The sequence below is a fragment of the Desmodus rotundus genome, chromosome 3, assembly GCF_022682495.2.
Source record: "Desmodus rotundus isolate HL8 chromosome 3, HLdesRot8A.1, whole genome shotgun sequence".
NCBI classification, from domain to species: domain Eukaryota; kingdom Metazoa; phylum Chordata; class Mammalia; order Chiroptera; family Phyllostomidae; genus Desmodus; species Desmodus rotundus.
In genome coordinates, this window is record NC_071389.1 from 189,070,702 (window position 1) to 189,084,047 (window position 13,346).

General features: G+C 45.8%; 1 protein-coding gene across 2 annotated transcripts in view; it reads left to right on the top strand.

Moving 5' to 3' along the window:
- Positions 1 to 2,421: 2,421 nt before the first annotated feature.
- The window catches only part of C3H12orf75 (chromosome 3 C12orf75 homolog), a 34,025-nt gene continuing 23,100 nt past the window's right edge, over positions 2,422 to 13,346 (top strand). For both annotated transcript variants that reach the window (XR_006653853.2, XM_045187080.2), the window contains exon 1: positions 2,422 to 2,648. Coding sequence is in view for 1 of the 2 variants with exons in the window: in XM_045187080.2 (XP_045043015.1) it covers positions 2,603 to 2,648 (46 nt within the window). In the remaining variant the exon portion in view is untranslated. The remainder of the gene's footprint in view (positions 2,649 to 13,346) is intronic.

The following is a 13,346-nucleotide window of genomic DNA, read 5'->3' on the forward strand; positions in this document are numbered from 1 at the left end:
CTCCACCCCTAGTCACCTACTCTAGTGCCCTACATTACTTTTTTTTCCCCATTGAGCTTATAGTATCTGAAATTATCTTTTGTTTGACTTTGATCTGTCTGCTCCCATTAGATTTTCCTCTGTGGCTTGCTCCCTGCTATACCTCAAGCATTTGGAAAGGCGGCGGGCACAAAGGAGATGTTCAGTAGTGCTTGTTGAAAAAATGGAGAGATAACACACCCTGTTGACCTTATCTGGCAGAGTACATATTATTTACAAGGGTCAACATCCTCCAGCCAAAGACCACCAAGAACGCACAGGCAGTTGAACAAGTTGGGTTTATTCCTTGTTGCAGTAAAAGACAATGCACACTGTCGGGGGCCACAAGGTAGCTCAGTAACGGGGTGTTAGAAAGGAACTTACAGGTTTGGGTTTGAGTTAGGTGATTTTGATTAAGGTTTAAAAAAGCAGCATCCCCCCCCCATTTTTTTTTTTTTTGGATTGGACGTTGTCCGGAAGCAGGGGCAATTCAGTGATGGAATATTCTGAATAAATCTCATCTGTGAGGCAGCAAGGCTTGAGCGAGGCTAAAACTGTAACTGGTAAGCGAGTACTGCAGCCGTCATTCACACGAGCCAGGGCTGGGCGACATTAGGGTTTCTGTGGTTCACCAGTGACTTTGTTTTTGTCACACTTAGACAAGATTACTGAGTGGTCGTGTCTGATACTGGTGTCTGTGCAACTGTGTTTAAAGGGAGAACACGAAGGCCTAGCTGGGTCAGGCCCATTTCTGGATGTCAGGGTCTGTTTTTTCCTTTCTCATAAGTGTCCTAGGGCTGGAGTCCTACATTAGAAAGTGCAGAAACAAGCCAGAGTATTTCTGGTGGCCAGCTGATAGTCCCCCACTCCTCCCACTAATTCTGGATTTGCACGGGGGGCGCCATTGAACCGGGATAGGGGAGACCAAGGTAGAGAAACAGTGCTCCCAGAAGTCAAACAACTCGAAGACATCCTTATTTGTCCGAGAATTAATTGCCATCACAGCACGTGCCCAGGTAGATCTAATTTTCAAACGGTGGATGGCATGTCTTTTTTTTTTCCACTTTTTTTAGTGTATTTTTTCCCCATTACCATTTAGTTCCCTTATAAACCCCTTCCCCCCAGCAGTCACCACACTGTTGTCCATGTCTATGAGTCCTTTCCCCTTTTGCTCAACCCCTCCACCCCTCACCTCCCTGGGATACCTTTCGTATCTTGAGCAATAGGATTACTGGGTCCTCACCATTGTCTTGAAGGTCCTGTTCAACAGTCCACTAGAGCCTTGGTTCTGCTTCAAGGTTTTCTCTAAACACAACTGTAGAGTTTTTAGGAAAGTCTTTCAACCAGTATCCCTACGCCCTCCGGACTCCTATAGCGCCCTGTATTCCTCTGGAATACAGAGGAAACGCCCCTGCTATATTGTAGTTAATTGACTGGTCCCCACATCCTTGTATCCTTGGGATTTAATTGTCACAAAAAACTTGGTACAGGCTAGGCTCTCTGTAAGTATGAAACGGATTTAAGATGGAGATTTAATTTCTGGCTTCAATTCATCTCACGAAACATTTACTGAGTCTGTATTATGAGCCAGGACATTATGATAAATTAACTCGTCCTTACCTTCAGGGAATTAGTATTCACTTCTAATCGATTTAAGAAAAAGACTACCTGGCATTTATTTAGGATCAGGCACACGTGCAGCTGAGTTGTTATTGCCATTTTATAGGTAGAACAATCCATATACTAATGGGTTAAGTACTGTGCTGAGGTCAGGGGCAGGGCAGCGGTTTTAACTCAGACAATCTGACTCCAGTAACACTTGCCCAACTGTTAGGTTGAAGGGTGCCCTGTAAATTCACAGTTCGGCCATTAACTCAGAGCGGAGGTCCTGTACCCAGGTTATCAAAATTGTGGCATTTATTTTAAAGTGGAGTAAGTTAATATGACCAGCGTGGGGAATATTTATGTTCTTTGTTAGCCAGTGTGAACAAGGGGACAGAGAGATGCATCTGGTTTCTGTTACAGCAGAAATGAATTTCAGTTTAGCTTCAGAGCTGAACATTATTTAGTCAGTAACATCTCTTGAGCTCCCACTGTGCGCAAAACAGGTGTTCCCTGCCACTTCCTCTGCTCCCCACATCCTGGGAGGAAAAGAGAAGGCAAAGAGGTTGTGCAGGGTGAGCAGATGAGCGTTCCGGGCTCCTTCGGCACATCCCCGTGCTCTCGCAGGTCACACCTCTTAGCCTAGCCCTGGCCCCCAACCCTTTAAACTCCCGCCCCCTCTTACTGATTACCAATGCCCAGCCAGGGAGCCCGTAGGAGGCTGCGGATTGGCCGGCGCCGCGGTTGCCGAGGTGACGGGTGGGCCCGGTGGGTCCCGGAGCAGGGTGAGGGCTAGGGCGCGCGGTAGTTTCCGCCGCGCCCTGGCCGGTGCGTGGGCGGCAGGAGGGGTGGCCACCGCAAGCCCCTCGCCACCGCGCTCCGCGCCGGCCTCCCGCTCGGGACGCACCGCCTTCGCCTCCGTCTCCGCCCCCAGGACCGGCGGCCGCCTGCTTCCAGCGCAGCTTCTCCAGCCAGCGGTGCGATGGGCTGCGGGAACTCTACTGCCACCAGCGCGGGCACCAGCCGCGGTGAGCGCAGGGGGAAGCCGGGGGCGTGGGGACAGCGAGACTGGGAGTGCTGTGGGGAGTCAGCAGGGCGGGCCACCTCGGCAAGAGAGCCCAGGAGATAGGTAGCGGGGAGGAGGGGTGCAGGAAGCCGGGGAAGGAGGGCGTGCAGACCCCTGTACCGGTCCCCATCTTTGGGACGAGAACAGATCACTGGCTTTTGGAACCACCGAAAGCTGGGTATTTCCCCCGCGCGGGGGCGGTCACGCCTGGACGAGGAGAGCCTGCAGGGCGATCCTGCGGAGGGAGCGCGGGGAGGACTGGCGGCGGGGCTCCCCTGCGGCGGCTAGGCTGGGCATTCTCCGGGGGGAGAGGGCTCCTAGTGGTGGTCCGTGTCCGTGCCCCGCGCTCCCACACTCGTCCCGGGACCCCCACCCCATCGCCCAGGCCTCACCCCAGCCCCTGGGAACCCAGACGCTGCACCTTGGAAAAGTGTAGCAGAGCAATTCGGGACTTTTTTGGTAGTGCTGCTGGGGGGATGCGAGTGGGGTTGAGAAGTGCAAACAGGGCTCTAAAAATTCATCCCAGTCGGTCTTGATGCTGAAGATCGCTGGGCTGTTCGTAGGATTTTTCTGAGAGGCTGCGGTATAAAGGGACGTTTTGGGTATGTGACAGAGTTTTAATATTAGTAGTGATCTGTTCCTGTATGTTTTTTTATTACAAAATTAAAACACTGAAACTTCTTTTTACACCACTTCGTATCATTGGTTGGCAGGTGAGGTTTTCTGGATTCCCCCTGTCACCCAGGCTTTGTATCCAATGACTTATTCCAAAATTCAACCCTGCCCTTTAACCCCGTGTCTCCCGATTTAAGAGTCTGGATCTGCTTTGAGTGATATCCGCTGACCTATTTTAGTGCCCGTTAGGATAAAGAACTTGTATCTCCTCCAACTGAGAATCAGTCAGACGCCACGTCCTGTCCCAAACAGCAAATGTTAGCAGCCGTCTGACGCTGCAGTATTTCCTAGGCAGGGCAGACGCCCTGCCAATGACTTTGTGACCTTGGGCCTGTCACTTTGCTTAACCCAGACCTTGGTGGAAGATGCAGTTTAAGATCCAAGCCTTATTTGTTTACTTATTTTAGAGTTCATTTTGATGTTCATATACTGGGAGCAGGTATGGAAATCTGCTCAGTTAATTGGCCGAGTTTGTTTTTTCTCTTTGGTTGTCCGGGACCACACATATGGAATATTTTAAGAGAAGGTGCCCAGATAATGATTTATTGAAAAGTTTATCTCTTACAGGTAACATTTATTATCCTGAATTAAATTCCTATCCTTGTGACGTGCAGAGAGCGAGCCACCAGGGAACAAATCATTTCGATTCATGTAACAGTGACACAGGTTAGTTACCGCCTTATGCTAAGGAGGGCAAGATCAGGATTCTCCACGGAGAGCGGCCAGAGCGCTCTGTACGGAAACCTGGAGCAGTGCCAAGGCCACATCCCACACACACCATGAATTACATTTCTTAATCCCACATGCCCTGCGGCCCTGCGCGGCCCACTGCATGTGCGCCGCCCCCAACTTTACAAAAGGGTAGGGGCAATTATCCACATTAAAAAAAAATCATAGGATTTGTCACAGATTTTCTTTAAGGTGGATCCAGTTTAGTTCCTTTACACTTTTTTTTTTACTGAACTGCTTATCAGGTGTGGGGACAGAGAGGGAGAAGTGCCATTGCTAAGTCAGAATGATGATAAGGTAGCTCTGAAATGGGCATGTAAGAAAACGGGAACATATGATTCTCCTTGCACGTATCTGGTTGACCTTCCCCACGCCCCCCAGGGGCACGTCCTTTATGCCATCCAGGCAGGTATAGTTGTGTCGGAAAAACCACTTACAGCTCAGTCTTCTTGATAACTAGCCTTCTCTTTAGGAAGGACAGCTCTTGCAAGTGCGCGCTGTCCTCCCCTCTAGCTTGTTCTCCACTAAAAATTACTCTGTGTGCAGAGGAGAGCGGTGCTGAGTGCAGACTGTGGAACACTGAGGAGCAGAAAACATCACGAACAGGGGGTTGTTGCACCACCTCTTTGCGGGATCTGCCCTTGGCTCTGAGAAGTCATTCCCCAAACCTGTCCCTGCTGGTGGGTCTAGCTGGCTCTCTTGGGGATTTGGTCATTGTTATTTTGAAATTTTTTGTTAGCTGGGAGTAGGACCTTAGTTTCAGAAAGGAAATGCATCAGGATGAGAGATTTCAGGTTAAAAAAAAATAAACCCAAGTGCAAAGGTACCTAAATTTCTTGCAATTGTGAACTTTGACATCAGTTTCAAATATGCCATTGACCGAGCTGCAAGCTTGAGTACTAAACCCAAGCTCATGAAATGCATTAAATAGTTATTGTTCCTGTGCTCCAGGTACTTGCAATGTGCAACTTCTGAAATGTCCCAGGATCATACAATTCAATAGCTATACTTTAGCTTTTCAGCCAAAAAAAAAAAAAAAAAGTACAGAGAGATGGTGGGAAGGATGCTGAACTTCAGCCTGGAGAGTGAGGCTTGATCTTGACTTTGGCACTGTGCTGGTTGCGGTACTGTGGCCACTTCATTTCACTTATCTGGAGTTCCAGGTTGAAAGCACTCTGTACTGTAATTATCACAGAATAGGGGAGTATTACCCTGTTGAAGGTGAAATGGCTTTCCCTGAATATTTTCCCTAATAACGTGGTAAATCCACTTTCAAAGGAAGCATTAGCACGTTATTGATAAAGCTCCGAACCTGAAATCTCCATCATGAGCCCTGTTTCACTCCCTAAGTAATTCAAGTAAAAGCAGATCATTGTTTCTCCCTCCTCCGAGCTATCTGGGTGACTGCCTTCCTTGGCTTTTGTCTGGTGGAATTGGTTAATATGATGCACTGGTATTGAGTAAATGTGATTCCGAACGTCCACTTTGTGTCGAAAGGGAGATGCAGTAACATGGTCAATGACCGGAAGAAGTCACCCCTAGATCTGCCAGGCCCTAGATCATTCAGGTTATATTTCCGTTGCGGGGGATCTCTAACGGTAAACTTACACGCAGCGCCCTGTGTGCAGAGCGCTGTACTCTTCTAGGAATTCAGGGCAAGAGTCCAGGCAGCCAGCCACGGTGGTTGTAGGGTGAATTCAAACTTTCTTGCCCTTGGGAAGTTAATAGTTTAGGTAGGAAGAGTAACATTTGAGGACAACTGCCAAGCCAATAGAACATACATTGAACATCCACGTGGCCAGGAGGTGTTGAATGACAGAGTTCAGTGAGAGGAGGCTTCCGGGAGGAATTCGGCTGTCAGTCTAGATGGGGTCATGGGAACCGTTTAGATGACTCAAGAGCTGTCTCCATTTGAATGTTTTAGTAAGATCGCTCTCTCAATGGCGGAATGTGATTTTTCCCCACCGAGAGCTAGAGTCGGAGGACTTCTTATGTTTTCCTTTCAGCGAAGATTCAGTACATTTTTCCTGCATTGTCTAGAGAGTCTAAACTAGAGAGAAACATCTGGATTAAATAGTCCCTTTTTAAAGGCTTGTGTTTTCTATGAGGCAGGGAGCTTTTGCTCTCTCTGGGTTTCTCTCCGCCATCAGATTTCTATCCCTTTGTTTTTCTTTGAAAATATTCCCTAACCAGGCAGCGCACTGAGTAAGCCTGCATTTGAAATAATGATTTATAACAGGTCAGTCATTCCCTCTTACAATCAATACATATAGATTGTTAAGCAAATCTAATGTAAACCAGAAAGTCCCTTAAAAGTTTGGATGGTTCCAAATATCCACAATGGCCTGTTTTGATGCCGGCTCAGGCTGTAGAAATTCTTTGCCTCAGCGGAGTTGTTTCAGAAGTACTCTGCTGGTGAGAGTCGATTGAGTTGCTTTGTTGTCGTTTTTCTCCCAGAGGTGTGTAACTGGCAACCATCTAGCCGTAATTTTGTGAGCATTTTATTATAAGAATGTTTCTATCATGGTTCTATTTATATAACAATATATCAATATATTGTTATTTACATAACAATAGTGCGAGGAGGAGACGTTTAATAATTACTTCATTGTATCAGTGTACCCAGGGAGTTAATGTAATTCTTTTGAGTCCAATTATTTAGATTAGTTATCCTCACCCTCAGTTAAACAAATCATTGCACTCCCTTGGTGGTGTAGCTGTAGAGTGCAGCCTTCATCTGAATCTATAAATGCTCTGGTAGCATTGAAATGCCACCACTGTGCTCGGCATTCGTGCGGGCTGAATAATGCTGGGAATACTATACAGCTTTGTTGATATCATCAACCAGCCCTGTTATGTGCTGCTCAGCTCGCTTAGGCCCGGACCCCACCATCCTCCTTTCTATTCTTTAAATGCACGGAGTTCTCTTGTTTTCTCTAGGAAACACTTTCTGCTGGAGAGCTGATATTTATTGTCCCTTTTGTTCCCCTCCGCCAAATGTTGGCTTTCTGAGACCCTCCGGTCTCCTGTTCACCGCTGTGCCCTCGGCCTCTAAAACAATATCCAAACTTTCAAAGGAATTTTTTCACCTTCAAAAAATATTTTTTTTGTTTTGAGTAAATAAGTATATTTGGGGGGAAAAAAGGTGATACAAAATTAAGTCCTAAATTGTGTTGGGGCACTGTGACTGATACAGCAATTGAGAGAACAAAATAAAATCCCGGGCAGTCTGGGAAGCCTGCCTGGAAGGAACTGTACTTGATTTAGCTTTGAATATTCTTCACACAGTGAATATCCAATTCCAGTTAAGAATTGGATGAGCAGAAACAGGAGGGAGGGCACTTTTAGGGCCGTATGGAATCAGAGGGACGGAAATGGGCTTGGCCCATTTCAAGGCAGTGAGAAGTCAGGCCCGACTGGCTTTAGTGGTTAACATTGCTGGCTCGGAGGTAAGAATAGTTAGGATGGGGCAAGAAGGACAGAGAGGCTTTTGTCATTTTGCCATGGCAAATTCTGCTTATGTCACTGATCAGCTGCATGACCTTGAAATTCTTAACCTTTGAAGTGTTTGTTTTGTGAAGCATATTAATGATGGCTACTGTTTCCTGATACTTCACATCAGCAAATGGAACAAGCAGAGATTTCCTTGGGGTGTGTGAGAACTGTCACACACTACGTGTGAGAGGGCACGAACAGGTTGCCCAAAAAGGACACGAGGGACCTGGCCAACTTCAGGACCACTTCATTCTCCAGGGAACAGAGCTTAGTCAAAACAGCGTATTTAGCAAGATACCAAGGCCACTGAGCGCAGGTTACAATCACACTTATGGTTTGGGGCTGCACAGTCCTTGCCCAAAGGTCTCCTGTTGCCAAGCCCTGTGGGACACTTGAGAGGGGTAATGACCTGTCTCCTGGAGTCCTGGTTTAAACGTGGCCGTGCCCGTGCCCAGGTCCTTTCAGCTGTCCCCCCTTCCATGATGGGGGTAAGCAACCGATGCAAAGTTAACTGAGTTAATGTATGTGAAGTGCTCAGAACAGTGCTCTGTATAGTGTTAAGCACTCAATATGCCATTTATTAGTAATATCGGGAAAGACATTGGAAGCTGGTGTGGAAGGAAAGAGCGAGCACCTGGGATGACGTGAATTAAAGCTGCTGTCTGGGATCAGTGAAGCCACGAGGGCCCGAGTGGTGGTGGCGTTGATATCCGAGACCCTTGGGAGACAGCCAGGCTGAGGGTGGACTTCACGTCAGGGAGGAAGGAAGAGGGGGAAGCGAAAATGCACCCAAACCGTTAATGCCTGGGGAACTGGCAGGAGATGCTGCTCCCTCTAAAGGGGTGGTAGGAAGATGCAGGTGACCAGTGTACTCTTGGCTGTACCTGCCTTGAACAGCGAGATGTGGGAATATCTCACTCAGGCATCACCACTGGTCCCACGGAGTCAGGAAGTTCACTGTTCCAGCTCCCCAGAATTGACCTCACAACCACGTGACCTAAGGAAATTATTCAGTCCTGGCATGAGGCGCTTTTAGCTCAATGTAGGCGTGGCTTGAATTATCGCAGCTAAGTGTCAATGCGTTACCTTCGGTCTGTACTCACACGGCTGGCTGTATTTATTAATTTTTTTATCCACCGAAGGTGCGCTGTGCAACCAGGAAAACCTGTAAGCAAAGGGTTTTCTGTAAGGGCTCCCATGTTCATTAATATAATTTTATATTTCTGAGACACGTTGACCTGAGTGGGTTTTTTCCCCCATTGTTGAGGAAATGACTTAGGAATCTGTGTCTTTTGTTGGCTTCTTGAAAAATAGACGTTGCTCTGGATGAGCTGAAGAGTTGTTATTCTACTTCTTTGGGCCAAACACAGACTGTGACATCGTTTTCGAACTGTTGGGGGTCAGAGGAGACCCAGCAAGCTGTCACAGTTAAAGAGAATGTTGTTTATTTTTCTGTAGTCATGCTTCCGCCATTCTCAGGGGGGCTTTTTTGTAAAGCAAGTAACGGGTAAAACATTCCTGCAGATTTTTATTATTTCCCCGAAGAGCTATAATCATTTATGTTTCTGATCACTATGGTGGAAGAAGACTGATTTATAAATCTTTAGTACTTTGTGGAAATTCTTTCTGTATGTAATGTTATTTTTTGGCGTGTATTTAAATGATTACCATGTAGTCTGAAGAAAGAAATATGATTTAATATGTAATTTAACAGTTCATTTACTCGTGTGAAGAATTCCAGTACATTACATAAACTGTATAATAAAAGTGCATATAAAGTAGTGATGAAAAAAGGCATTAATAGACTATTTTTTCAAATGCAAAAATGCACATGATCTTTCTTTAAAAAAGAAAAATATTTTCTTTATATTGGAACTTGACATGGGTAAGGAACTCGTAACAATAAGTATATGAATCTGAAAAATGTTAAAACCGTGCTGGGAAGTACGGCTCACTCTCCTTCACTTACCAGACTGGTTAGGACTGAGAAGGGACCTCTGTCCATGGAACCAAGATTCAGACGACTGACCTGATGTAGCATCTTGCAGCTGGCTTGCTTTATCATTCATTAGGAAGAAAAGTTTGTCTGTTTTTGTGGAATGTATGATACACCTTGTAAAATTTAATCCCCCCCCCCTCGCCCCCAGATTAGCTTTGCTACATATCTCTTTTCCAAAGAGAATTTCTGTTTGGGAGGGGTGGGGTGGACAGGGATAAGGAGGTGTGGCAGGTTGAATGGTAACCTCTAGAAAGTGAAGTCCATGCCCTAATCCTGGAATGTGTGAATGTTACCTTATGTGGCAAAAGGGCCTTTGAGATGTAATTAAGTAAGGAGGTCATCTTGGATGATCTGGATAGGCCCGGAACCCAGTGATAAGTGTTCTTCTAGGAAACCCTAGAGGAGGCAGAGATACTGAGAGGAGAAGGTGGGCGAGGACGAGCAGAGGGAAGGGACCGAAGCCCAGGAATGCTCACCGCCACCATCTGCTGAGAGGCACTGTGCCCTCTTCCCTGGAGCCTCAGTGGGGAGTACGCACCTACTGACACCTTGATCTTGTACTTCTGGCCCCAGAACTCTGAGAGCATAACTGACCACTGTCCAGCTTGTGGTGAGTTGTTACAGCAACCACAGGAAACGAATACAGCAGGTTTTCCTGCTGTTGTTTGGGAATGGGACAAAGTTAGAAAAAAAGAAAATGTCATTAAAAATGTCTATACCTGGAATGGAAATGATTATTTGTTGACCTAAATCCAGCACAATTCCATCTTGGTGTGATTCATAGAACACGTCAAGGTTGTTCAGAGCCCCGTTTATTGGGATAGCAGATTGTTATAAGGCACGAAGAACATATGATAGGTTTTCCCTCCTGATACCATGCAGCTCTCCACTTCTCCGACACCAGCTGGTGGGCGTTCGCTGATTCAGCTCACATCTAATGCCCACTCCGTGCAATGCCAGTCGCCGCAGGTTTAAGGGCTCAGCGCCACACGATGCCCATACTTCAGACACGAGTCCCAAGAATTGGGCCCCAGGGCTGCGTGCAGTTTGTGGGGGTCTCCACATTCCCTCCCTCAGATTTCATAATTTGTTAGAAAGGCTCACTGAATATAGGTATTGTACTTCCCAGTTTAACCTCCCTGGTTTACTGTAGAGGATGTAAACGAGCTCCCCGATGGAGAGGGATGGGGGGGAGGCCTGGGAGGGTCCCGAGTGCAGGGGTCTCTGTGCCCGTGGAGTTGGGATGCACCACCCGACTGGCACAGGGATGTGTTTGCCAACTCAGAAGCAACCCGAACCCCGTCGTTTGGTGGTTTTATGGAAGTTTTATTAGGTAGGCACAGCTGATGGAATCAATGGCCGTTGGTGATTAGTTCAGTCTTCAGGCCCTCTCTCCTCCCTCCAGGGCTGGGAGTGGGGCTGAAAGAGCCAAGCTTCTAATCAGGTCTAGGCTTTTCTGATGGCCAGCCCCCATCCCAAAGCTCTGCCTGGTCTTGCCCAGCGTCACCTCGTTAGAGGGGAAAAGGCTCCTATCACCCTTATCATTCAGGAAATTCCAAGAGTTTTAGAAGCTCTGAGTCAGGAGTGGGGGATAAAAACCAAATATCTTTGTCTGATTTCACAATATCGGATTAAATTCTTTGAATGTTTGCATACATTGCATTTGCTGTGCGTGTTCAAGTAACTGAGACTTTGAGACTCATGAATAAAATATTAAAATCTTTTGAAGTGTGTAAAGTAAAAAGTGTACACAATCACGGTGAAATGAAGTGATTTTGTGAACAACCAAAAATATTTACTGCTTGTTAAAGAAACAGCGTTTCCTTACTTTCAGAAGGAAATGTTCTTCCTTACAGACCCTAACCATTTGCAGTTACTTTTTGTCTCTATAACTGCATGCGATACTTTTATGAAAGCAAACCTCCCCCTCTTCTATTTTTTTTTAGGAAGATATTTAAAATTATGATGATAGTTGATACAGTTGGAAAATAGTCATTAACTCTTTTGACCCACAAAAATTCTAACGAGTCTGTATATTCTGTGGTGCTCTTATTCCACGAGAATCATTATTATCTTTTTGCATCTCTATTTCTTCTAAGGCCATTATGTTAATACATCAAGGCTGTGTTAAAACGTAAAGAGTGTTTTGGCAGGAAATGAAGTGGTACCAACAGGGACGATGGCACTGTCCCTGGGCCTAGAAAGAAGGAAGTGCACCACTACAAATATTTGTTTAATGAAAGACAAGTCATGTGAACCATAAACCCAATTTAATGCCAATGGGATTTGGCCACTATCTGAATAGTTCTAATCGAAGTATTTTTTGCATAAATTGGAGACCTCCATCTGGTTAATTGTGACCAATGTTTAGGTGAAATGTGATTAAAATGTTACAGTGAGGGTAATGATATATTTTGTGCTATTTATAATAATTTTATGATTTTATACTTTTGCTGAACAAAGATATTTCACATTTATAGTCCTAGATATTCTGAGAGTCTCTCCGAGGGTTTCCAACAAATGCAATTTTTTAAAACTTTATTCTGGTCCTGGCTGGTGTGGCTCAGTGGCCTGAGTGCTGGCCTGCGAACCAAAGGGTTGCGGGTTTGATTCCCAATCAGGGCACATGCCTGGGTTGTGGGCCAGGTCTCCAGTAGAGGGCACACAAGAGGCAACCACACATTGAGGTTTGTCTCCCTCTCTTTTTCCCTCCTTTTCCCTCTCTCTAAAAATAAATAAATAAAATCTTTAAAAAGAATTTATTCTGAGAAGTTGTGTGTTATGGAGTCGTGTTCTACCCACCCTTGTAAACTTATCATCAATACCATGTTACCTTGCTTCAGAGATGCACATTCGTCCCTTTAAAAAAAAAACAGAGCACATATTACAATCAGGTGTATGCACTTGATGTAGTGTTTCAGATTTCTTGCTCTCTCTGCCATTATTAAATAGGTAGTAACAGAAATAAGGGACATTTGAGAACAAAGAAATGATCTCTGACTTCCTTTTGGGAGGTAACACCTACTGGGACGTTAGATGGTAAAGCCAACTGGGAAGAGGCCCCATGGGTGCCTGGAGCCTGGTTCAATCTAGGTGAGCTGGATGGAAGCTTCCTGGTGGCTGATTAGAATAAGTACTGATTAGGTAACGTGGTGCCATCTGGACAGTAATTTCACACACATTATTGTGGCCTGCCTTGAAACCGAAGCACAGAGATTGATGGCTGTTGGACAAATACCGGAGCAAGGCCTGGACGGAGGCCTACGGCCTTCCAGTCCCATGGTGTTCTTTTCCTGCCACCCTACTGCCATCCCTGAGATGGAGTGGGGTGGCTCTGTCCCTCTGCTGTCCTGGGGGTTGCACTGTGGCCCTTCACTGCTAAGTGGACTCACAGTCCACACGATAATCTCTGCCTTCTTTTCCCTGTAAGACTTCACAGAATCACAGTTTTGGATACGTCTGGTTCTCCCTCCCCTGACCTCAGACATTCCCTGTCCTTTTCCATGAAAATAAAAATGAGAAAATGAGGGTGTTATTTTCATTCTAGACTGTCTTCCAGCTTCTCATACTTGTTTTGACTTTGAAATAAAACGTTCATTTTCATGGGTTTTTGGTGGCACTAATCCTTTATTTTTTTTCTATCAAGACACTCCACTGTTGGCAGTGTTTCTTACGTGAAGTTTTTTTCTTTTTGTTAAGTTTTAGGATTTTTTTGTTTTTATGATTTCAGATTCCAAAGCAGTTTTTATTTCTATAATTGAG